We start from the raw sequence: 27,483 nt of genomic DNA on the forward strand, positions 1-27,483 counted from the left end.
GACACCGGGGGATAAGTCTAGCAATTTGAGAAGCAGCACACAGGACTGTAATGCAGCGTTTGTTGGTATAACCACTGCGTCTCCTATACAGCCTGCCTGATATCTGGGATTGATATAAGTCCTGAGAAGGACTGTTTGTTTGATTTGGCAGGCTTTAGAGACCCTACACTAACTATTTCGCACTATATATCTCTCCCTAGCTCAGCAGCGCTGTCCCTACACTGTCTAATCCGGAGCGACTGTGTCCAAGATGGCGGTGCCCGGTTTTAAATACTCGAGGTGACGCTGTGCGGCCAGCCAATCACTGTAATGCCCACAAACAACATGGCTGCGGCATTACAGTGACTGGCTGGCAATCCCTGCATGTTCATTGGCTCTCTAAAGAGCGCCAAACATGCAGGGCGGAGACCCGAGCTCCCACCCGAGCAACCCGGAAATGCTCGGTGCTCGCCGAAGATCCCGAGTAGTGAGATGCTCGGGCGAGTACCGAGCAGTGTCGAGCATGCTCGCTCAACACTAATAATGAGGAGAAAATGTAAAAAAATATATAAATTACAAGAACAAATTATCAGTAAGAAAAGTAAAAAACTTGCCGTGACCCGGATTCGAACCAGGGTTGCTGCGGCCACAACGCAGAGTACTAACCACTATACGATCACGGCTGATGCTGAAACATCACAGCTTGCTTCACAGGAGGAAAGGCCTTTGATGTTCATGCACGTCTCCAGGGTGTAATCTGATTGACTGTTCCAGCTCATATGGATCTGAAGACGCCTCAGCTCACAGATCATGTGCATAAATCACTTGTGACTTCACACAAAAGTTTCCAAATGGAAAAAAATTGGGAAAATTCAAACTTTAAAAAATATGAAAAGAGTAAAATGTTCTAGTTCCAAAATAAACTTGAACAATGTCAAATGCTCAGTGTCTGGAATGTGTCCTCCCGGCTACTTGAAGAGTAAGTTTTGCAAAAGTTCTAAAACTTTTTTGCACCAAATTTGAATGATTAAATGTATTTCTATTTTTACATCCAGAACGGTCTTCAATATTTTGTGGTTTGAAGAAGGAAGCAAATAGCAGTTAGTCCTCCCCATTATCAGACATCGGACCCAGCAGATGAGCGCTGTCTTCTAAGACCACAATGATTTGCTCCCTGGTAACAGGAAACAAGCAAAATTCTGAGTTTACATAAAAAAATATGAACAAATGTACAAGAATGTACAAAATTAGCCACAGATGCTGAAACTGAGATCTCCATAGTAATCTATAAGGGTATGTTCACATGTGGCGTCTCCCCCTGAGGAATTTCTACAGTGTAAAAAACCGATGTAAAATCTACAGGGGTAAATACTGTTGCAGATTTCACTGTGGAAAAGGTTCAGATTTTTATGCACATTTCACTCTGTGCATTGCAAAGGGTGGAATGTGAATGGACATACAGGTTAGGGATATTCCCAACTTCATAAATGGGTAATGTCGGATAGTCCTTGCAAAAAAAGAAGCAACTTTGCATTTTACTGCTTATTAAAATTTTAAGCCCTGTGCGCCAGATCGCAGGAGGCTTTGGCACCAAGAGTGCGCAAGGTGCAGATCTGCACAGAAGATGCTACAGCAGGAAGTGTAGCGCCCCGAGGGTTCGGCTGCTACAGGGGTATTGCACCTCTGTCAGAGGTGTGGTATTCAACTCCCGGGTAAGTATGGAGTATGGACCAGGGCTCAGTTAGCTGCATGCATCACACGCACCCCATTTCCGGGGGACAGCTCAACGGTGCTCCCATTTATACAGTAATGCAGGCACGACAGACCATGTCCCTGGCTGGAGTGGGGAGGGGGGAGGAAAACCCAGTGATGTAGGAGCAGGAGGGGACTGTTTCTGAGCATAGGTAGGAGCTCATTGGGTGCAGGTCACCTGAGCTCACTCTCAGTGGGGAGGTATAAAAGGTTGGCACCATCTTAGTTCTGTGTGAAGTACAGGGAGAGGAGAAGACAGGGAGCGGAGGCTCTTGTTGGAGCTCTGCTCAAAGGCAGGCCTAGGGTGAAGGCCGGAGCCTGAGAGGAGAAGGAGAAGTAGGCCTGGAGAAGAGGCCGAGGGAAGGAGGAGAAGAAGGAACAGGAAAGGAGGAGGAGTGACAGAGAAACAGAAGGGCTCAGAAACAAGAAGGCAGAAGGGACCCTAAGGACCCAGGAAATTACTGGTGACGGGTCAGGCAAGAAAAGGGTACCGGATCCCAAGTTGGTGGAGGCAAATAATCCTCAGCCAAGAACCGGAGGTCGTGATCATCACTTGGTGCGACCCCCTGCTACACCTTGCTAGGAAGGCACCATATAGGATAGCGGGGCCCACCTTTACCCGCATAGATCCGCGGCAGCTGGACAAAAGCTTGGTCACTGGTGGGGCACGAGCCAGAGGAAGGATAGAAGGGAGTCCTGTGCCATACTCCGGAATTGCCTGGGGGTTGACCGAGCCCCTCGCCTGGTGGACACGGCACCGCTTGGGCAGTCATTGCTGACAGAAATGACATGGATAACAACTGTGAGTAAAAGACCCTGGACTGCAACATGTTGTCTTTGTGCTTCTTACTTCGCCAGCACTAACGGTACTGGGACTCCCTGCACCATCACCCCCACCATCTACTACATTGCCCTGGGGCTGCACTCTTCCCGTGGGGAGTTATACTAACTCAGCTGCACACACCATCAGCCTCGGGGAACTGCCTTGCAGCGGCGGTTCATGATAGCCGCAATCCACGGGTGGCGTAGTCGGACATTGCAGAGCACATAGTAGACTACCACTGGTCTGACCACCCTGAGCCACGGGACCGGGTCGCCACTACTACTCCCAGCATTGTCCTGAAGCCCGGTCTCGAGTGCCCCACGGCCCAGGGGGCGAGTCAGAAGCATGTGCCAGCAGGGTGCTGGCTGCTTGCAGACAGGACCCAGGCGACACCAGTTAAGATCCGAAGCACCGACTATGCCAGTCAAGACCCGAGGACCCGATCTATGCCGGTCCAGACTGCGCCGATAAAGGCCCGAATCCCCGACCTGCGCCAGGCAAGATACCGAACCCCGACGATGCCAGTCAAGATCTGGAGCCCAGACATCTTCTCCCCAGATCTGGAAGACAGCCGTCGTCAGTCAAGCAATGAAGACCCCTGAGGAGACTCTGCCCAGAAGAGGACGCCTGCGGTTACAGGAGGATGACACGAGTGAGCCGGACCATCGCTTCCAGCATGGACGTACGGTACAGGTGTCGGGCTGGGCTTGGACAGCAGACAGGGTGGGGGTCAGTTGGAGCGAAGGAGGCTCAGCTTGCATTGGTAGACTTTCTCAGAAGGACTTAGCGGGACAACCTGGTGACCCCTGCTATGGCCAGTACTTCAGGAGCCAACGCAGTAGCTCCCACAGGGACGGGTGTATCACCCGTCAGAGTAACACTAGTATAATCCCTGAGAGACTTTTCTGCCGTTCTAATTGTACTTTAAAACTCATTATTAGTGATGAGCGAGCACTAAAATGCTCGGGTGCTCGAAGCTCGGGTCGAGCACATTGGAATACTCGGGTGCTCGACATGAGCAACGAGACCAATGTAAGTCTATGGGAAACTCAAGCATTTTTCTGGTGGTCCCCCCCGGCGGTCTGTAGAAGGTCAAAGATTGCCCAAATCGATGGGAACGGTGCTCAATTAAACGTCAGGCAGGCAGAATATATAGGCAGACAGGCAGGCAGGGTATATAGGAGGGTGCATGAAAAACATAGCAGGGCACTTGGAACACACTAGTGCCCTCCGATTTTCATGAACCCGTCTCTTTAAAAAAGCCGGCCAGCAATTCATCAGCGGCATACACCGGTACCCGAAAATTTAGAACAGAAAGAATAGAGCATCACACATAGATTAGATAGATAGAAACATGTCAGTCACATATATAATAAGTACAGTGACAGTGTTGGTTACTGTACTTGTTATTTAGTGTTAAAATAAAGGATTTATTAAAAAAAAAATTGGCGTAGGGTTCCCCGTAATTTTAGTCTCTAGCGGAGGTTAAGCAGACGGCTGGGGCAGATGTTTGAAGCCTGGGAAGGGGGTAATACCCACGGAGCTTCCCAGGCTACTAATATCAGCCCCCAGCTGAATACCTAGCCTTTACCAGCTATTAAAATGGGGGACCCCAAAAAAAAATGACTTGGGGTTCCCCCTATTTTAATAGCTAGCAAAGGCTAGGCAGACAGCTGGGGGCTGATATTAATAGCCCAGGAAGGGTGCCATGAATATTGGCCCCCTCCCAAGCTAGAAACATCAGCCGTCAGCCACCCCAGAAATGGCGCATCCATAGGATGCGCCAATTCTGGCACTTAGCCTCGCTCTTCCCACTGCCCTGTAGCGGTGGCAGTGGGGTAATAGGGCTGGGCTTGATGTCAGCTGGCACTATAAGCTGACATCAAGCCCAGGTTAGTAATGGAGAGGCGTCTATAAGACACCCCCATTACTAACCCCACAGTGAAAGTGAAAAAAAACACCAACACCCAGAATAAAATCCTTTAATTGAAATAAACACACAATTCTTTAATGTTCTAAATTAAACCATACTTACCATCACGCCCATTCCAGCTGAAGCCAACGATCTCCTGCAATAAAAATAAAATAATAAACCAACCTCATTCTTACCTTTCCATGGTTCCCAGGACGGCTCCAGCTCTGCTACATTCACATGACAGGCTGGATCGCAGCAGAAAGCTGCCATGTCCCACGTCACTGACAGCGTGGGAGAATTCTCCTGCGCTTGCAGTGAGCGCAGGAGAATTCTCTCATGCTCACTGCATGCGCAGGAGAATTCTCCCACACTGTCAGTGACATGCATGAGGTGAGCTGAGTTCATTGGACATGAACTCGGCTCATCTGGATGCCGTCACAGCCAGACACTGAGGAGCGCAAGCATGCCTGCACTTCTCAGTGTCTGCGGCATGGCAAGCTGGAATGGCCTTTTGGGGTTATCAGCAGAGTCTTTAAAAAAATTCCAGACTCTGGAAGACCTACCGGTTGTACTGGCAACGTCCCTCGTGTTGGTGTTACGGGGAACTGTTGCCTGCCTTCTGTGTGCGGCCACCACACTGCTTCTTCCTGCCTGTTGGGGTACTCTGCCTCCCTCACCCTGTGTGCTGCTGGCCTCGCTCTGCGTGTCCTCCTGCCACGTTGGGTCAGTTACTAGATCATCCACCACCTCCTCCTCTTCCACTTCCGCACCACGCTCCTCCTCCTCACTTCGTGGCAATTGTGTCTCGTCGTCGTCCACCTCTTGTGACAAATTGCCAGCATCGCCTTCCTGTGGCCGTGGCTGTTCAAATATTTGGCCATCGCTACATGGGATCTCCTCTTCCACCACTTCAAGCGGAGCAGGCGAGGGGCCCAAACATGGAAATGGACCAGTGAACAGCTATTCAGAGTGTCCAAGTGTGGGATCACGACGACACTCGGCATGGTGGGAAGAAGGAGCATCAGGGTGAGGAGGAGTATGTGTTTGTAGCACCCCGAGGGCTCGGCTGCTACAGGGGTATTGCACCTCAGTCCAGAGGTGTGATATTCCACTCCCGGGTAAGGATGGAGTGTGGACTAGGGCTCAGTAAGCTGCATGCACCACACACACCCCATTTCCGAGGGACAGCTCAACGGTGCTCCCACAAGATAGAAGTGCAGGCACGACAGCATCTGTTCCTGGCTGGAGTGGGGAGGGGGTGGAATACCCAGTGGTGTAGGAGCAGATAGGGGTGGGTCTCTGGGCATAGGTAGGAGCCCATTGGTTGCTAGTCACCTGGGCTCGGGTGTCAGAAGGAGGTATATAAGGTGGGCACCATCTTAGAACAGAGTTCAGTTCAGTCCAGTCCAGTTCAGTTCAGTGGAGACAGTCTGAGGAGAAGACGGGAAGCAGAGCCCCTGCATGGGCTCTGCTCTGCAGGCAGGCCTTGTCAGGAGGCTGGAGCCTGAGAGAGAGAGAGAGAAGAAGGAACAGAAAGGAAAGTAGGAAAGGAACTGGAACAGAGGAGAAAGGAAGCAAGGAACACAGAGAAAGGCCCAGAGACACGAAGGCAGAAGGAACCCCATATGCCCAGGAGATACAGGGTGAAGGGTTGGCAGAGCAGGGTACCGGAACCCGAATTGGTGGAGGCGACTAATCCTCAGCCAAAACCGGAGGTTGTGACCACATCTTGGTGCGACCCCTCACTACATCCACCAGAAAGGCATACCGTATAGGGTCAGGGAAACCGGAGAGAGGTTTCGCCAACAGAAGGCCCGAGGAAGCTGGACAAAGGTGGGTCCCTGGTGGGGACGGCCAGTAGAAAGGAAGAGAGGGGAGCTCTGAACCACACTCTGGAATTGCCTGGGAGTTGACCGAGTCCCTTGCCTGGTGAACGCAGCACGGCTCAGGCGGTCCCTCATGTGCACAAGTGACCGGAATAACAACCGTGAGTAAAGCTTTGAAAACTGCAACTGCACGTCTCTGTGATTCCTCGCCGCACCAGCACCACAAGTACTGGGACGCTCACACCATCACTCCCATCATCTCTCTCACATTAGCTGCCCTGAGGCAATACTCCTCCCGCGGGGAGTTATCCCATACTCGGCTGCGCAAACAACATCAGCCTCAGCGGTCGGCAGCGCAGCGGCGGTCCCCACTGACCGCAATCCACGGGTGGCGTAGTCGGACAATTACAATACCAATAGACTGCCACTGGTTTGACCGCCCTGGGCACGGACCGGGTCACCGCCACGGAGAACTACAACCCCCAGCGATCCGGCTCCGGGTATCCCCCTGCACAGCACAGGCCCAGGGGGTGCGTCAACTTTGGCGTAGTCGGCAGGATCATTACCAACCCGCCACAAGCGGGTATTGCGTGCCTGAAGAAAACTGCACATGTACCTTAAAAAGAAGTCTCCCGCCATTTCCAGAAGTTTCCCACTGTCCGGAGTCGTTTCCCGCCATCCGGAGCCGATTCCCGCCATCAGACGCCATTTTGGACCGTTTCCCGCCATCTTCATCCGTTTTTCCTGCCCTGGCAGAGCGGACGCCATTATGTGCGCACCAAAGGACAGCAGGAAGCCACCTCCCATCGTGGGCCAGGTCCCAGAGTGGCGCCAAAGAAGGAGCCCGCCCCCACCAGCCATGAATGCAGCAATGGAAATGTCCATCAACGTGGGCGGGCTGCCCCTGAAGGTGATTGTCAGCAGATGCCCCCAAGACCAACCCCCATGGGGGCGGATAGGAAAGAAAACTGAGGGGCTGGGTGCGGCCTGGATCAGTCTGGACCTGCTGCACCCGGAGATGGAGGGAGCAGAAAACTCCACCAGCACCCTGGCCCACAGCCTACTGCAAGCGGAGCCACCCTGCAGCCTGACAGAACTGCTGGCCCAACTGCCTAGAGACACGGACCGTACGCGCGCAGCGCTGGAAGATCTGAATAGAAGAATGGTCCGGGCGCAGCGGGATGTGTTTGCCGGGTGGAGAGAGGAGATGACCCGGCAGCACGGAGGTGACCAGCAGAGGACCCCGCCGGAACCGGGCAGCGCGCTTACCACTGGGCGCGGAGAAGAGGGACCGGCAGCTGCAGATGACGCCGCGGAGGAGGCCACGGAGACCGAGGCAGGTAATGGGGACGCCACCACCCCAAGCCCGGGGAACACCAGCCTGCCCTCACCCTCCGTTGCGGGACCCGAAGCCCCGGGGACCGTACCTGACACCACGCCTCCACCGCCACCAGCTAGGCCTCAGGCAGCAAGCACCGTCGTCACGCCCCGCCCCGCGCTGTGCCCTCTGAACCCTGGCGCCGTACAGCGTGAGACGTCACGGGCCAGGACGCAAGACCTAGCACACCCGGGCGCCGCTGCCTCACCAGCGCCCCCTACCTTGGCGGTGCCACCCCCGGGCGCGACCAACAAGCGACAACCGGCCTGGTTGCAAGGCCGAGTGCCCCCGGGTGCTGCCACCCGTCCGAAGCCCACAGTGCCACCCTTGGGCGCGGACGTGTATGCCCAATATACCAGCCCGGACGGGCTACCCTTTGAATGACCGCCGGAGTTCGCCAACCCCCATCTCCGGAAAGAGCGACCCCTGAGTGAGCCTTTGATCCCGGCCCCGGAGCCCGCCAACATCGCTCCACCCCTGCCGGAGGATGCCCAGTTTGCATGGGACCCCACTGGCGAGAACCTCATGGGCTTCACCCAGGAGACCCGGGCGGAAGAAGCCCAGCGCCTGGAGTGCTGCCGTCAGCAGCTAGCCAGCTATGAAAGAGAGCGGCGGCAGAGGCGCATCAGGGAGCAGCGACTCCAGGCCAGGAGCACGGAGCAAAAGAGGAGGGCCCGACAAGACACCCACGCCATCCGCGGACCCAGAGCCACCGGGACCGTAGTCAAGTTCCAGCTGGAGCATGGCTGGGGCTTCGTCAGAGACCCGGAGGCTGACACCGACGTCTTCGTCACTAGAAGGGACGTTGAAAGCCACCTGCCAGAGGGACATCACGGACGTGACCTGTACCCCGGCAACGTGGTCACCTACACCCGGCACAAGGGCGCAAAGGGACTGTACGCCCTCCACGTTCACCGGCTCACAGAGGAGGAACTGCAGTACCGCCCAGACACGGAATACACTGAGGATCCGGACGGACCAGAAGATTACCCGGAAGAGCGAGAAGGACACCGTTACCAGTAAACGGTAAAATGGAACTGTATATAGTTACCCGTCAGGGTACAAGAACTGTTGCTGAGTGAAGTGTGGTCCCCGTTGGGACTCGTGTGGAATAGTTAAAGGACTGTTACCCGTGTGCAAGTTAACCCCCTCAATCCCTAACCAGGCTGAGGACTGTGAGCAGCCACTCCCTTATCCCCACTGGCCGAGGACTGAGAGCGGCCATCCTGTAAATAGTTGCGCTTCTTAAAGCGCCCCCTACTGGTTTTATACAAAAACCGCAACGTCTACCTCAAGGCGGATTAAATGGACTGTTGCACCTTTTCCTGGTCGCAAGTTGCACCGCGGCCAGAGCTCAAGAATGTTTCACTTGAAAATGTTTAAAATGAAAAAGTTTTATATGCTGCTAGAATAATACTGCAAATGTTTTATGTGATGTTTTATATGCTAAAAGAGTTCCAGTGGCATTAGCAAGATGTTTTATGAAAAGGAGTACCAGTAACGTTAAAAAGAGAAGAATACCTCCCATAAAGGGATGAGTGAAAAGTTATTGTCTTATATACGAATGCATTCTAAAAACTTGTATGTTTAAATTGTCTTTGCTCTTTTCCAGCCCGAGGACGTGCTGTGATTTACCAGGGGGGAATGTAGCACCCCGAGGGCTCGGCTGCTACAGGGGTATTGCACCTCAGTCCAGAGGTGTGATATTCCACTCCCGGGTAAGGATGGAGTGTGGACTAGGGCTCAGTAAGCTGCATGCACCACACACACCCCATTTCCGAGGGACAGCTCAACGGTGCTCCCACAAGATAGAAGTGCAGGCACGACAGCATCTGTTCCTGGCTGGAGTGGGGAGGGGGTGGAATACCCAGTGGTGTAGGAGCAGATAGGGGTGGGTCTCTGGGCATAGGTAGGAGCCCATTGGTTGCTAGTCACCTGGGCTCGGGTGTCAGAAGGAGGTATATAAGGTGGGCACCATCTTAGAACAGAGTTCAGTTCAGTCCAGTCCAGTTCAGTTCAGTGGAGACAGTCTGAGGAGAAGACGGGAAGCAGAGCCCCTGCATGGGCTCTGCTCTGCAGGCAGGCCTTGTCAGGAGGCTGGAGCCTGAGAGAGAGAGAGAGAAGAAGGAACAGAAAGGAAAGTAGGAAAGGAACTGGAACAGAGGAGAAAGGAAGCAAGGAACACAGAGAAAGGCCCAGAGACACGAAGGCAGAAGGAACCCCATATGCCCAGGAGATACAGGGTGAAGGGTTGGCAGAGCAGGGTACCGGAACCCGAATTGGTGGAGGCGACTAATCCTCAGCCAAAACCGGAGGTTGTGACCACATCTTGGTGCGACCCCTCACTACATCCACCAGAAAGGCATACCGTATAGGGTCAGGGAAACCGGAGAGAGGTTTCGCCAACAGAAGGCCCAAGGAAGCTGGACAAAGGTGGGTCCCTGGTGGGGCCGGCCAGTAGAAAGGAAGAGAGGGGAGCTCTGAACCACACTCTGGAATTGCCTGGGAGTTGACCGAGTCCCTTGCCTGGTGAACGCAGCACGGCTCAGGCGGTCCCTCATGTGCACAAGTGACCGGAATAACAACCGTGAGTAAAGCTTTGAAAACTGCAACTGCACGTCTCTGTGATTCCTCGCCGCACCAGCACCACAAGTACTGGGACGCTCACACCATCACTCCCATCATCTCTCTCACATTAGCTGCCCTGAGGCAATACTCCTCCTGTGGGGAGTTATCCCATACTCGGCTGCGCAAACAACATCAGCCTCAGCGGTCGGCAGCGCAGCGGCGGTCCCCACTGACCGCAATCCACGGGTGGCGTAGTCGGACAATTACAATACCAATAGACTGCCACTGGTTTGACCGCCCTGGGCACGGACCGGGTCACCGCCATGGAGAACTTCAACCCCCAGCGATCCGGCTCCGGGTATCCCCCTGCACAGCACAGGCCCAGGGGGTGCGTCACGTTCGAGACTCACGGCTACTAAAACTTGACCGTGTGGAAGACAGACCGGAGGTGGTGGTGCCCAGGTGACTGGAAGTATTATCTGCTATCCAATTAATAACCTGTTCACACTGATCAGTTCGCAATACTGGCGTTGTAGTGTGCTTCCCTAGTAATTCGGTCAAGAACTGGGAGCGAGAAGATGTGGCTGTTGGTTGTGGCACATTTTCACCTTGGCCACGGCCCCGTCCTCTGCACGAACCATCACCAGAACGTCCAGTTTCACGTCCCTTGCCACGAGCCTTGCCCATTGTAAATGAAGTAAAATAGCTTACACTCGCACTATCAATAGAAGAAGGGTAATAGAAAGGAGATTAGAACCGTGGAAGAGGAAAACCACAGTTCTATTTCTCTGGTCTACACCAGAATCTTTCAAACAGATAAATTTGTGTCTGAACAGACAGGGAGACACTCAAACTGTTTTTTTTCATGTAAAAAAGGCAAAAAGGTGGATTACACCCAGATTTGAACCGTGGAAGAGAAAAACCACAGTTCTAGTTATCTGGCCGAAACCAGACTCTTTTAAACAGATATATTTGTGTCTGAACACTCACAGACACACTCAATTTTTTTTTTTTTTGGGGGGGGGGGGCAGGAAATACCAAAAGGTTAATAAGACGGGTATTTGTACAGTCTGACTGAGGAAAAAAAAAGAGGATTTAGATTTAAAAAAATGGATTTTTCCTGGCCCCTGAGTCCGGGGGATAAGTCTAGCAATTTGAGAAGCAGCACACAGGACTGTAATGCAGTGTTTGTTGGTATAACCACTGCGTCTCCTATACCGCCTGCCTGATATCTGGGATGGATATTAGTCCTCAGAAGGACTGTTTGTTTGATTTGGCAGGCTTTAGAGACCCTACACTACCTATTTCGCAGTATAAATCTCTCCCTAACTCAGCAGCACTCTCCCTACACTGTCTGATCCCGGGCAACTGTGTCCAAGATGGCGGTGCCCGGTTTTAAATACTCGAGGTGATGCTGTGCGGCCAGTCAATCACTGTAATGCCCACAACCAACTTGGCAGCGGCATTACAGTGACTGGCTGGCAATCCCTGCATGTTCATTGGCTCTGTAAAGAGCGCCAAACATGCAGGGCGGATGTTATGTTCTGCTACCAGAGCTAAGGAAAGAGAGGAGATCTGTCCCTACGATAGAACTCAGCTTAATCCCTACGATGTAACAGGGAACCTGATCCTGCGATCAGACCTGCTAAAGTCCTAAGCTAGTCTGTACGGAGACCTATAGATGTGGGGAAGGAATCCCTACAAGTACTAAGGACTGGGAGGAAAATGGGACACATCCTAACAGAAATAGTAGCAGACAGACGAACAAACAAAATATATAGAACATAGAGGTCCGTAGACCAAGCAAACTAACAGAGTTAGATACAGAGCACAGGCTAGCTAGAAAGTAGTTAAACAATGAAGTCCAGCAAAGCCAGAAGGGCGGAGCAGGATTAAATAGGCCAACAAGGTCATGTGACCAGCAAAGGAAAAAAACTAAGAACAAGGTTCTAACAGTACCCCCCCCCTTCTAAGAGGATCCTCCGGATCCCCTAGGACCAGGCTTATCAGGAAATCTCCTGTGAAATGCTCTGATAAGTCTGGACGCGGAAACATCATCCGACCTCACCCAAGAGTTATCCTCGGGTCCGAAACCTTTCCAGGCCACAAGATACTGCAAACTACCTCTATACTGTCTAGAGTTAAGGATGCGAGAAATTTCATATTCCCCGTCCTCCACCACCGGAGGAACAGAGGCAGAGGCGTCACAATCCGATACAACAGCTTTTTTCAACAGAGAGACATGAAATACCGGATTAATTCTCCAGGAGGTAGGAACCTCCAACCTAACAGCAGATTGGTTGACAACCTGAAGCACCTTAAAGGGCCCTACAAACTTGGGACCCAATTTCTTAGAAGGAATCCTCAACCGCAGATTCCTAGAGGACAACCAAACCATGTCACCAACAGCGAACAAAACCTCCTTTCATTTCCTATCAAAGTAGTCTTTAGATTTTCTGTTGGCCTCCTGAAGATTACCACGCACATCCGTCCAAACTCTCTCCAAATCACCGGAAAAATTCTCCTCCTCAGGCACGGCAGATCCCAACTTGGAGAACGACCCAAACGACGGATGTCTCCTAGAACAACAAAAAAAAGGCGAACAACCAGCAGAAGAAGATGTATGATTGTTCAGAGCAAATTCAGCAAGTGGCAGAAACTCAGACCACCCCTCTTGATTGTCTGCCACAAAACAACGCAAGAACTGCTCAACATCCTGGTTTTTCCTTTCTGTCTGGCCATTAGATTCAGGATGATATCCGGACGAGAACGACAAATGAACTCCCAACCTGTCACAAAAGGCACGCCAAAAACGAGCCACGAACTGAGGACCTCTATCAGAAACAATGTCAGTAGGAACGCCATGAAGTCTGACAATTTCCTTGACAAAGGCCTTAGCGAGAGTTTTAGCGCAGGGCAGTTTGACGAAGGGAACCAAGTGACACATCTTGCTAAAACGGTCCACGACCACCCAGATGACAGTAAAACCCTCAGAGGGGGGAAGGTCAGTTATAAAGTCCATAGCCAAATGTGTCCAAGGAGCACTGGGAACCTCCAAAGGACAAAGCAACCCCGCAGCAGGAGTATGTGAGGACTTAGATCTAGCACAAATAGTACATTGGCGCACCCACTTAATGACTTCCTTCTGCCATCCAGGCCACCAAAAACTGCGACCCACCAGTCTCTTGGTCTCAGAGATTCCGGGATGACCTGCCAACCGAGATTCGTGACACTCAACAAACAAATCTCTCCTAAAGGTCCCAGGCACAAACAACCTCCCATGAGGAGTGTTAGATGGGGCATTCTCCTGTGCTTTAAGAATCTCATCTTCCAAAACGGAGTCCAAAGCAGCTATCACAACACCTTCTTGTAAAATGTTCTCCTCTTTCTCAGCACCGACTATGGGAGAAAAACTGCGAGACAAGGCATCCGCCTTAACATTCTTAGTACCAGGGATGTAAGTAACGGAGAAATTAAACCGCGAGAAAAACAGTGCCCACCTAGCCTGACGGGCATTCAGGCGCTTGGCAGCATCAAGATATATCAGATTTTTATGATCCGTAAGAACCTGAACGGGAAATTCCGCACCTTCCAAGAAGTGGCGCCAGTGTTCAAATGCGAGTTTAATAGCCAATAATTCCCGATTACCAATATCGTAATTCAGTTCAGTCTCCGAAATTTTTTTTGAAAAAAAGGCACAGGGATGTAATCCATCCCCGTTATCCTGAGACAATACTGCGCCAACCCCCACAGAGGAAGCATCAACCTCAACCAAAAACGGCTTAGTCACATCAGGCTGCATAAGGATGGGAGCAGAGGTGAACCTCTCCTTGAGATACACAAAAGCTTCAATGGCCTCAGAAGACCACTGAACCGCATCAGCACCTTTCCTGGTGAGATCGGTCAGAGGTTTGACAATACTAGAAAAATTTTTTATGAATTTTCTGTAATAATTGGCGAAACCCAAAAACCTCTGTATCGATTTCAAACCAATAGGCCTAGGCCATTCCTGTACAGCTTGAACTTTAACCGGGTCCATCTCAAAACCTTTGCTGGAGATAATGTAGCCCAAAAAACTAATTCTCTGTACAGCAAACTCACATTTCTCCAGCTTAGCAAAAAGCGAATTGTCCATTAACAACTGTAATACCTCACGTACGCTCCGCCAATGAGACTCCAGATCTGGCAAATAAATCAAAATGTCATCCAAATACACAACCACATTTTTGCCGATCAAAGGTCTAAGGATGTCATTAATAAGATTCTGAAAAAATGCAGGAGCATTAGTAAGACCAAAAGGCATAACCAGATTCTCAAAATGACCCACAGGAGTGTTAAAAGCAGTCTTCCATTCGTCACCCTCCTTCATGCGCAACAGATTGTATGCCCCCTTAAGGTCAATTTTAGAGAACCACTTGGCCCCCATTAACTGGTTAAACAGATCAGGAATCAATGGCAGTGGGTAAGGATTGCGTACAGTAATTTTGTTAATCTCACGAAAATCCAGACAAGGACGTAAACCGCCGTCCTTTTTTTTTACAAAAAAAAATCCAACCGCCACAGGAGACTTAGAAGGCCTAATGTGACCGGCGGCCAAACTTGTCTGTATGTATTCCTCCAAAGCCTTTCTCTCAGGAATAGTAAGGTTAAATAAACGACTTTTAGGAAGAGTCGCTCCAGGGACAAATTCAATAGAACAATCATAGTCTCTATGGGGAGGCAAGACCTGCGATTCCTTCTCAGAAAAAACTCTCCAAAAATCCTGAATAGGAACAGGCAATTCTCCCCTATCCAAAGCTGCAATACGCCCGTTACAACACTTGTCATAACATTTATGGCTCCAGGATTTAATTTCACTGGTAGACCAATCCAGTACAGGATTGTGAAATTTTAACCAGGGCAATCCCAATATTACTGGAGAAGGCAAGTTATTCAACACTACCAAATCCAATTTCTCATGGTGAACACCATTAATAGTGAGAGGAAATTCACAGACCTTGAGAGTAATATTCTTCAAAGGGGAACCATCCACAGAAACCACAGCAATGGGGGATGATAAAGGTTCGGGTTTTAAATTGAGTCTTTCCAAGAATCCCCCATCAATTACATTCAGAGTAGACCCACAATCAACAAACACCCGAAATTCCATTAATTTTTCCTGAGCAATCGTGGAAGCAGCTAAAAATACACCCTTGGAATTTAAACAGGCAATACGGGCGTGACTGACCATTTTTTTTTCTTTCTTGATACGAAGCTCACAGCCTTTAATCAAATGACCAGATTTTCCGCAATAGAAACACAAGCCTTCAGAAAATCTGCGATCTTTTTCTTGAGAGCGAGGTGCCATCGCTCCAATCTCCATCGATTCACCACTGTTAGTACACACATTCTCATAACCAGAAACTGACATAGCAGAGGATTTGCTCTCATTAACCCTTGCACGCAGTCTCCTATCCACCCGTATAGCTAATTGCATAGCCTGTTGCAAATCTTCAGGTGTAGGATAAGCAATTAGCAGGTCTTTAACCCTTTCATTGAGCCCAGCAAGAAATAGACTTTTCAGAGCAGAATCGTTCCACCCTGTTTGAGTAGACCATCGACGGAAATGAGTACAATATTTTTCCACATTACCTGATCCCTGTCTCAAACGTCTTAACTCAGTCTCAGCTGATGCGACACGGTCAGGATCATCATATAATAGTCCCAAAGCAGAAAAAAAACTATCCACTGATCTGAAGCATGTATCACTAGGTTGCAAAGAAAAGGCCCACTCCTGAGGCTCTTTGCGCAAAAGTGACATTATAAACCCTATGCGCTGGGAATCATCCCCAGAGGACTTGGGTCTCAAACGAAAATACAATAAGCAAGCATTTTTAAATGAAAAAAATTCTCGGTGTTCACCAAAAAATAAATCCGGCAAACGTACCTTAGGCTCCAAGAAATGTGCTCCAGGACAGTTACTCACGTGCTGACGGAGCTCAGTCACCTCCAGAGAGAGTCCCTGCAGGTGTTTAGCCAAATCCTGAACCGACACCATGATGGAACAGAAAAAAAAAATCTTTCCTTAGAGCATTTGCTGGGCTGGACTTACTGTTATGTTCTGCTACCAGAGCTAAGGAAAGAGAGGAGATCTGTCCCTACGATAGAACTCAGCTTAATCCCTACGATGTAACAGGGGACCTGATCCTGCGATCAGACCTGCTAAAGTCCTAAGCTAGTCTGTACGGAGACCTATAGATGTGGGGAAGGAATCCCTACAAGTACTAAGGACTGGGAGGAAAATGGGACACCTCCTAACAGAAATAGTAGCAGCAGACGAACAAACAAAATATATAGAACATAGAGGTCCGTAGACCAAGCAAACTAACAGAGTTAGATACAGAGCACAGGCTAGCTAGAAAGTAGTTAAACAATGAAGTCCAGCAAAGCCAGAAGGGCGGAGCAGGATTAAATAGGCCAACAAGGTCATGTGACCAGCAAAGGAAAAAAACTAAGAACAAGGTTCTAACAGCGGAGACCCGAGCTCCCACCCGAGTAACCCGGAAATGCTCGGTGCTCGCCGAACATCCCGAGTAGTGAGATGCTCGGGCGAGTACCGAGCAGTGTCGAGCATGCTCGCTCAACACTAATAATGAGGAGAAAATGTAAAAAAATATATAAATTAGAAGAACAAATTATCAGTAAGAAAAATAAAAAACTTGCCGTGACCCGGATTCGAACCGGGGTTGCTGTGGCCACAACGCAGAGTACTAACCACTATACGATCACAGCTGATGCTGAAACATCACAGCTTGCTTCACAGGAGGAAAGGCCTTTGATGTTCATGCACGTCTCCAGGGTGTAATCTGATTGACTGTTCCAGCTCATGTGGATCTGAAGACGCCTCGACTCACAGATCATGTGCATGAATCGCTTGTGACTTCACACAAAAGTTTCCAAATGGAAAAAAATTGGGAAAATTCAAACTTTAAAAAATATGAAAAGAGTAAAATGTTCTAGTTCCAAAATAAACTTGAACAATGTCAAATGCTCAGTGTCTGGAATGTGTCCTCTCGGCTACTTGGAGAGGAAATTTTGCAAAAGTTCTAAAACTTTTTTGCACCAAATTTGAATGATTTAATGTATTTCTATTTTTACATCCAGAACTGTCTTCAATATTTAGTTTTTTGAAGAAGGAAGCAAATAGCAGTTAGTCCTCCCCATTATCAGACATCGGACCCAGCAGATGAGCGCTGTCTTCTAAGACCACAATGATTTGCTCCCTGGTAACAGGAAACAAGCAAAATTCTGAGTTTACATAAAAAAATATGAACAAATGTACAAGAATGTACAAAATTAGCCACAGATGCTGAAACTGAGATCTCCATAGTAATCTATAAGGGTATGTTCACATGTGGCGTCTCCCCCTGAGGAATTTCTACAGTGTAAAAAAACGATGTAAAATCTACAGGGGTAAATACTGTTGCAGATTTCACTGTGGAAAAGGTTCAGATCTTTATGCATGTTTCACTCTGTGCATTGCAAAGGGTGGAATGTGAATGGACATACAGGTTAGGGATATTCCCAACTTCATAAATGGGTAATGTCGGATAGTCCTTGCAAAAAAAGAAGCAACTTTGCATTTTACTGCTTATTAAAATTTTAAGCCCTGTGCGCCAGATCGCAGGAGGCTTTGGCGCCAAGAGTGCGCAAGGTGCAGATCTGCACAGAAGATGCTACAGCAGGAAGCATGTGCCAGCAGGGTGCTGGCTGCTTGTAGACAGGACCCAGGCGACACCATTTAAGATCCGAAGCCCCGACTATTGCCAGTCAAGACCCGAGGACCCAATCCATGCCGGTCCAGACTGCGCCGATCAAGGCCCGAATCCCCGACCTGCGCCAGGCAAGATACCGAACCCCTACGATGCCAGTCAAGATCTGGAGCCCAGCCATCTTCTCCCCAGATCTGGAAGACAGCCGTCATCGGTCAAGCAATGAAGACCCCCGAGGAGACTCTGCCCAGAAGAGGACGCCTGCGGTTACAGAAGGATGACACGAGTGAGCCGGACCATCGCTTCCAGCATGGACGTACGGTACAGGGGTCGGGCTGGGCTTGGACAGCAGACAGGGTGGGGGTCAGTTGGAGCGAAAGAGGCTCAGCTTGCATTGGTAGACTTTCTCAGAAGGACTTAGCGGGACAACCTGGGGACCCCTGCTATGGCCATTACTTCAGGAGCCAACGCAGTAGCTCCCACAGGGACGGGTATATTACCCGTCAGAGGAACACTAGTATAATGCCTGAGAGACTTTTCTGCCGTTCTAATTGTACTTTAAAACTCATTATATGTTCTGCACTGTATAATCCTACTTGTGATTACCCTGTTTAACTGTTTCTTAACTACGGCAAGTTCTCGCCATAGCGAGGGAAATAAATAGTTCATTGGCTGCTCCTGCCTCGTGTCTATCTGCGCGTTGCATCCGGTTACCTGCTTTACACATGGTCGTCTGAATGAGCCCTTACACCTGCGGTCGGGCTGGGACTTGCATCAGTAATGTGTGTCCCCAATTGCGCACCTAATATGTTAGCCTGAAACTGACCTTAGTCAACATTTTATGTGAAATTGAACAGATATGGCACGTAACTTATCGTAAGACCAGATTTGAGTGGGTCTACTTTGTAGCTCCTGCAGTATGTTCTGGTCAAGATCAGGAATGTCCAGGGGAAAATCTGAAGCCGTTTTATTCCGATCATAACCCCACAATCAGACATTCACACAACCTACAAGAAAAATTACTGACAATGAAAAGCAACTCAATTACATACACTTATCAGCTAAACGTTTAATGACAAACATCATCATTGCGTTATATTTTCTCAAAACTGAACTCATAGTAATTCAGAAGAGCTTTTGCCAACACAGCTGCAAACTTGGGCCGTTCGGCACTTTCCCGAATCCACTTGGGCAGCTCGATTTGAATTGCGTCGACTTCTCCAGATGTTTTTGAACCGTAAGTGCTGGTAATATATCCTCCTGAGAAGTAATTCCCACCATTGGGCCCTGGATTTGATGGTGAGGGAACACAGACATAATTAACGTTCTGCTCCTCGATAAGCATTCCCAAACTTTGCCTGCCGCGCAGCAATTCTTCAAAAGATGTACCCAAACGTCTTTTTGACAAAGCATAAATGGAAGTGTCGGACGCTGAAAATTTACCAGAATCTAGATTTGTTTTGGAAATGAGATAGCCAAGTTCAATCCATTGCTCGGCATGGGACTGACCATGGATGTCGATGACTAAACCTTGTGACATACGAGACTTGGCTGCTCGGATAAAATCCATAAACTCATCCCAAGCCTTATCGGCGTCCGGGACACCAAAAGCTGCTTCATCCTTGTCTCGGTTAGGATCCAATTTGGACCTTGACAAATTATTAATCACAATATGAGGACAGTACCCGGACGTTAGGCGACATATCTCTTTGGCCACGGCTAATGCCATTTCCTGAGTGTACAGATCCTTCACTGTAGTAACCTTACAATTAACAGAATCCGTCACTGCCCCCACGGGACAGGAATGTGTGTAGTAGCACTTTCCAGTAGCTTTTTCATAGCATCCTGCATCTCGCGAAGGTATTGAAGATGGTGTTAGTGATCCACCATGAGGAGCAGTCAGGATTAAACTCATGTTGCCAACCTGGTATTCAATATATTTGTTGGTGCCATAAATGACCTCTTGAGCATGGCCTTTATTGAGCCATAGGGTCAGAAGAAAGACCGTCCACCACATTCTCGATAGAAATACTAAAATCAAAGCAAAAAAAAGTTCTCAAGCCATGCCACTCAGGACATTAGATCAGAACAGCCTAATAATGTCATTACGTGCCACGTAAGGCTGGTTTCACACCTCAAACATTCATGGTCCTTGCATGGGGGTCTCCTTACCTGAACTCAAGAGACTCATAAATGCAGGGAGACTGTTGAGGTTAGATCAGGAGACCTGCGACTGGTTCAACCATTGTGGTCCATGCATTTTGGATGTGTGAAACCAACTTAATGCCTATAAAGTCCCGGCTTTTGTAAATCCAACAGGTTGGATCCTTCTCTTCCCCAATATTATCTGTTTGGGGAGGGTCTAGAGGCCCCTCATACTCATTAGACTGTCAGACAACCCCGCTGATATCGACAGGTTCCTTAGTCTAATGTGTATGGGGGTCTTAACACTAAGGTTCTGTAGTAATAACAGCTGCTAGTTCCCGGAGTGGGAAACCTTATAGTTGTAGACTTCTCTGGCAGATAAAGTTAAGGCAAAAGTCTAGAAAAAAAAAGTGAAACTTTACAATTGAGCCATTCTAAATAATGTAAAATACAAATTATTGTAAAAGATAAAAAAACGAAACAATATAAAGTGGTGTGAATGCCGGTTCCTCACCTTCCCAAGTCTGCGGCAGCGACAACGGGAATATTCTGTTCGGATTGCACTATGTTTATGGTGGATTTTATCGTGGCTGCACATGTTCATATCACCATAGTACTGTAATATGTTATCGTCTTCTAAAAATGGAAGGTCAAGTAGTTAATAATTACAGCAATCTGGTGACTTAAATCCACCATGTTACTCTATGTCCAATTACTTATTCTCTTAGTTACTAATAAATAAAAATATGAAATTGTTTTGGTTGGTTCTCAAATAATTATATTACAGTTTTATGGTTTTTTTTTTTTACTTATATTGAGATGAAGGTCTAAAATAACTCTTCAAAAGACCCTTCAATATAATGTATGTTAGTGATTAGGAGGAGAATATTAAGAAATTCATGCATCCAAAATAGCTTTTTTTAGCCCCTACAAAGCCTATATTTTTAAGTCTCTTCCCTCTTCTTTTTCAAAAGTTTCATTCATGAAAGATTTTGTGTTAGGGTCGGATTGTGTAAACAGGTTAGTAGACATCGCCTTGTATAAAGATGAGTGAATTAGTTTGTAACAATTTGAATTTTTTTCCCATTTCTCAAAAAAATCAGATTCTCCTGAATCCAAACTTTTTCTAAATCACTGTAAAAAAAACTTTGTAAAAAAAAAAAAAAAAAAAAAAAGGGCTAAGGATTAAGTGTCAGGTAATTGCTACCTACCTGCGTGCTGTGCCCATTGCCGTTCTTCCCCGGCACAGAGCGGTCACGGACCCCTCCTGCCATAGATTCAGCTGCCTCTGCTGACGTCACGTCAAGCTTCCTTTTCGTCCTGTTCTGTCGATGGAGCGTGACTGTCGACGTCATGGTGACTGACAGCTCCATCTCCCAGTTAGGCAGCGGGGATGGGGCTGTCTATCAGAATGACGTCGACAATCCCGCCCTGTAAACAAAGCAGAGCAGAAAAGAAGTTGACGCTCTGTCGTCGTGACGTTCATGGGACATCGGATTTGAGTCAAATAAATTAGCAGCAAATCGAATTTCTTGGTCAAATCTGAGCGAACTTCTGAATTCAAATTTCACCAAATTTGCAAATCTCTAGACTTGTGGCGCAAAAATATGACAATTCTACGTTGAAACTAAATGTAAAGAATTTAAACAAAACTCATTACTGGTGTAAAAAAAAAAAAGTTCTAAAAGATTTTGCACGGAAATATCTATGTTTAACACAGATACAGTGTAAACTAATATCTGACATGAGAGTAACTGGACGTCGCGTGAGAACCATTGCGTTTGAGTCCAGAGCAAACATGAAACTATACAAGGTTCCTCATGTCTCTTCGTATATAAACCTCAGATATAATAAAGCTTTACATAATAAACACAATGGAGACGATTCTGCTCTCATCATTTGCTTTGTGTTACCTATTTGTTCCTCTTCCTCTTACTTTTATCCAGTGTGGATTTTTTTTTTTCACAGTCTGTTATTCGCTTTTTACCATTAGTTTTCCAGAAAACACAAGCATTGTCTGCCTGATTAGATGCCGCACAGTTCTGGATACATCAGTGATAGAGAACAGAGAGGTTTGGTGGTGTAAAACTAGAAGATCACATCCTGTCCATAGTCTGTGCAGGGTACTGCAGCTCTGCTCTATTCAGCTGGGAGCTAAACTGCAGTACCAAGCACAGTCCAATGACTATAGTGGCGCTATAGTGACTGTTCCTGGATACAAAGCAGAACCTTCTATTAAATCTGAGACGGCTGCTTAAAATCAACAACTGATCAATGCACATAATAGATGTTAAATGTACGATCGTTACTACGACTGCTGGGAATCCCACCAATAATGAGAAATGGGGTACAGGGCCTCCTATTTGTATGAAGCGATGGTTCTGCATAGCGGAGTAGCAACGCGTTATACTCGACTATCTCCTACCGTCTCATAGACAATGAGTGGAGCAGGGTTGCATATGTTTGACCACCACTCCATGTGGGATATTGGACCCCAGATCATTCAGTGTTCTGGAGGTGAGACCCTCATTGATCAGACATTCATGAAACGGATCAGTGATTATGCCCAATTCTTTTTAAAGGGGTTATCCGATGACACCCAGAGCTGCTCTCTTCCACATCGAAAGTGAGCGATGCCGATGGCGTTTACGACCCCTGCACAATATATAGCGATCGTGTTTGTGTCTCTGCAGGCGTGACGGTGGTAACATCATCGCAACGATGCAGAAGTGATCGGCTCTGGACGTTGCTAGATAACCTTTAATCTCTTTACTAATCTTTGGAGGACCCCTGACAACCCTTTTCCCATAAATTTTGGACACATCAAGTGGTGTGAAACAGGTTTTAAATAACTATTATATATTCATATAAACATTGAAAACAATGTTATATAATCCAGAAATGCAAACATTCTTTTAAAGTGTAACAATCATTTCAGGAGAACTCGCAGCAGAATGTCTGTGCAGCTTCCAGGTTCTCCATCTCCATAGTACTTTATGAGCACCAACTGTCATCTCCTATCTCAGAAATCAATACAGAGCTTAGGCGCCTCATTCCAGCCGCCCATCGGAGCACCTGTGATGTGATAGCGGGGTGCCGATGGGTTGCCATGACAGCTGGGAGTTTGCTGATGTCCCCTGTGGCTGTAATTACAATCCTCCTGTGAACGTCGGCCCGTAGCCGGCGTTCATAGGAGATCATGATTTTTTCATCCAGCACTGCTATGTACAGTGGGGGAAATAAGTATTTCATCCCTTGCTGTTTTGTAAGTTTGCCCACTGACACAGACATGAACAGTCTATAATTTTAAGGGTAGGTTAATTTTAACATTGAGAGATAGAATATCCCCCCAAAAAATCAAGAAAATCATATTGTATAAATTATATACATTTATTTGCATTTTGAAGTGAGAAATAAGTATTTGATCCCTCTGGCAAACAACACTTAATACTTGGTGGCAAAACCCTTGTTGGCAAGCACAGCAGTCAGACGTTGTTTGTAGTTGATGATGAGGGTTGCGCACATGTCAGGAGGAGTTTTGGTCCACTCCTCTTTGCAGATCATCTCTAAATCACTCAGATTTTGAGGCCGTTGCTTGGCAACTCAGAGCTTCAACACCCTCCATAAGTTTTCTATGGGATTAAGGTCTGGAGACAGGCTAGGCCACTCCATGACCTTACTGTGCTTCTTTTTGAGCCACTCCTTTGTTGCCTTGGCTGTATGTTTTGGGTCATTGTGTTGCTGGAAGACCCAGCCACGACCCATTTACAATGCTGTTACTGAGGGAAGGAGGTTGTTGGCCAAAATCTCACAATACATGACCCCATCCATCTTCCCTTCAGTACGGTGCAGTCTTCATGTCCCCTTTGCAGAAAAGTACCCCAAAAGTATAATGTTTCCCCCACCATGATTCACAGTTGGGACGATGTTCTTAGGGTTGCACTCATCCTTCTTCTTCCTCCAAACACGGCGAATTGAGTTAATGCCAAAAGCTCAACTTTTGTCTCATCTGACCACAGCACCTTCTCCCAATAACTCACAGAATCATCCAGGTGTTCATTGGCAAACTTCAGACGGGCCTGCACATGTGCCTTCTTGAGCAGGGGGACCTTGCGGGCACTGCCGGATTTTAAACCTTTAAGGCATAATGTGTTACCAATGGTTTTCTTCGTGACTGTGGTCCCAGCTGCCTTGAGATTATTAACAAGTTCGACTTGTGTAGTTTTAGGCTGATCTCTCACCTTCCTTATGATCAAGGATACTCCACGAGGTGAGATTTTGCATGGTGCCCCAGATCGATGTCGATTGACAGTTTTGTAGCCATTCCAGCTTTGTGCAGGTCTATGATCTTGTCCCTGACATCCTTAGAAAGCTCTTTGGTCTTGCCTATGTTGTAGAGGTTAGAGTCTGACTGATTAATTGAGTCTGTGGACAGGAGTCTTTTATACAGGTGACTATGTAAGACAGCTGTCTTTAATGCAGGTAATGAGTTGATTAGGAGCGTCTAACTGGTCTGTAGGAGAACTCTTAATGGTTTGTAGGGGATCAAATACTTATTTCGCACTGCAAAATGCAAAAAAATGTATCTAATTTATACAATGTGATTTTATTGATTTTTTTTTTTTGGATAGTCTATCTCTCAATGTTAAAATGAACCTACCCTTAAAATGATAGACTGTTCATGTCTTTGTCAGTGGGCAAAGTTACAAAAACAGCAAAGGATCAAATACTTATTTCCTCCACTGTATAGTAGAAGCGATCAGACGATCGCAGCTTCAGGTCCCCTAAGGGGACTATTAAATTCAGTAAAAAAAAAAAAAAAGGTTTTAGACATCTGAAAAAAAGAAACACAAAAAAGTTCAAATCACACCCCGTTTGCCCCATTAAAAATGAAACAATTAAAAATAAAAAATACACATATTTGGTATCGCTTCATTCGTAAAATTTTAATTTATCAAAATATAAAATAAATTAATCGGATTGGTAAATGGCATAACAAAAAAAAAGAATAAAGAGGATTACGTTTTTTTGGCCACCACATTGCAATAAAATGCAATAAGACATTGTATCTAACCCAAAATGGTGTCAGTAAAAACATCTGCTCAGGACTCAAAAAAAATGAGCCCTCACACAGCCCCAGATCCCAAAAAGTGAAAACACTACGGGTCTTGGAAAATGGCAACACGAGCAAAAAATTTATTAACTTTTTTTTTTTTTTTTTTTTTTTTTTACAAATTTTAATTTTTTTTTCACCACTTAAATAAAAAAACACAACTATAAATGTTTGGTGTCTGCGTATTCGTACTGACTTGGAGAATCATATTGCCAAGTGAGTATTACCATATAGTGAACATGGTAAATAAAAAAGAAACAATTGTGGAATTGCATTTTTTTTTTTTTTTTGCAATTTCAACGCACTTTTTAGCGAATCGCATGATAAAATGAATGGTGTCATTCAAAATTACAGCTCGTCCTGCAAAAACAAGCCCTCATATGGCTATGTGAATGGAAAAATAAAAAAGTTATGGCTCTAGGATGAAGGGGAAGAAAAAAAGAAAACTAAGAAAACTAAAAATCGCCCGGGGATTGAAGGGTTTAAATAAAGCTGTCAAGTTAAAAAAAAAAAGCCCAGACATAAACTTGCCGTGACCCGGATTCGAACCTGGGTTGCTGCGGCCACAACGCAGAGTACTAACCACTATACGATCACGGCAGGCGGTGGGAAGCTTTGCTCTCTTACATGTGGTTAAAAGAAATCTTTTGATGTGTGAAAATCATTGCAGCTAATTGTGATCACTCCCAGGAGGAGAGGCGGCACGTGCAACATTTACATACTGGTCACAATACAGTACGGTATTATATGAGAGAGGTGTAGACACCAGCATGTAGGAAAAGGCTTAAAAGATGTCCAGGCTAATAAGAAATATTGTAAATCGTTTTTTTTTTTGGGGGGGGCCCCTGAATTGTGCAATACATTTTCAAATAAATATATTTTTTCTCATTTATCGATTTTTGTCTTTCAATCACCATAAGTTTATTAATTTTTGTTGACCGGCGTACGAGCACTTTTCTTTTTTTGACGGACAAGTTGTAGTTTTCAATGGTACCATTTAATATACCATGTAATGCACTGAAAAACTAAAAAAAAAAAAGTGAGAGATGGAGAGGAAAAAAAAAAAAATTCTTCTATTGATTTTTCTTATCACTTCTTACAGCGTTCAGAGTGTGATAACATGTTATCTGTATTCTTCAGGTCAGTACGGTTATGGCGATACCGAGAACACCCCACGAGACCCGCCGCATACTGGGAACACCCCACAAGACCCGCCGTATACTGGGAACAACCCCACAAGACTCGCCGTATACTGGGAACAACCCCACAAGACTCGCCGTATACCGGGGACATTCCACAAGACCCGCTGTATACTGGGAACAACCCCACAAGACTCGCCGTATACTGGGAACACCCAACAAGACCCGCCGTATACTGGGAACAACCCCACAAGACCTGTGGTATACCAGGAACACCCAACAAGACCCGCCGTATACCGGGAACACCCCACGAGACCTGCCGTATACCAGGAACACCCAACAAGACCCGCCGTATACCGAGAACACCCCACAAGACCCATCGTATACCGGGAACACCCCCACAAGACCCGCCGTATACCAGGAACACCCCACAAGACCCTCCATATACCAGGAACTCCCCACGAGACCCGCCGTATACCGGGAATATCCCACGAGACCAGCCGTATACCAGGAACACCCCACAGGACCTGCCGTATACCGGGAACACACCCACAAGACCCGCCGTATACTGGGAACAACCCCACAAGACCTGTGGTATACCAGGAACACCCAACAAGACCCGCCGTATACCGGGAACACCCCACGAGACCTGCCGTATACCAGGAACACCCAACAAGACCCGCCGTATACCGAGAACACCCCACAAGACCCACCGTATACCGGGAACACCCCCACAAGACCCGCCTATACCAGGAACACCCCACAAGACCCTCCATATACCAGGAACTCCCCACGAGACCCGCCGTATACCGGGAATATCCCACGAGACCAACCGTATACCAGGAACACCCCACAAGACCTGCCGTATACCGGGAACACCCCCACAAGACCCGCCGTATACCAGGAACACCCCACAAGACCCTCCATATACCAGGAACACCCCACAAGACCCCCCGTATACCGGGAACACCCCACAAGACCCTCCATATACCAGTAACACCCCAACAAGATCTTCCGTATACCGGGAACACCCCACAAGACCCACCGTATGCTGGGAACACCGCACAAGACCTTCCGTATAATTTGAACACCCC

The 27,483-nt window shown here is 47.5% G+C and overlaps 1 protein-coding gene and 1 non-coding gene across 2 annotated transcripts; both read right to left on the reverse strand.

Moving 5' to 3' along the window:
* Positions 1-590: 590 nt before the first annotated feature.
* On the reverse strand, positions 591-662 carry TRNAH-GUG (transfer RNA histidin (anticodon GUG)). Its single transcript has one exon. It is a non-coding gene; the product is annotated as a tRNA-His (tRNA).
* Positions 663-19,046: 18,384 nt separating this feature from the next.
* Positions 19,047-20,752, reverse strand: LOC141153330 (uncharacterized). Its single transcript, XM_073638044.1, has 2 exons — positions 20,652-20,752; positions 19,047-20,023 (listed from the first exon to the last, which is right to left on the reverse strand). Exon 2 carries the CDS (start codon positions 20,007-20,009, stop codon positions 19,086-19,088), a length of 924 nt encoding a protein of 307 aa, XP_073494145.1. The 5' UTR covers positions 20,010-20,023; positions 20,652-20,752; the 3' UTR covers positions 19,047-19,085.
* Positions 20,753-27,483: the final 6,731 nt, after the last annotated feature.

Source organism: Phyllobates terribilis, unplaced genomic scaffold (assembly GCF_046119375.1).
Source record: "Phyllobates terribilis strain yellow unplaced genomic scaffold, ASM4611937v1 Scaffold_7__3_contigs__length_470593459, whole genome shotgun sequence".
NCBI classification, from domain to species: Eukaryota; Metazoa; Chordata; class Amphibia; order Anura; family Dendrobatidae; genus Phyllobates; species Phyllobates terribilis.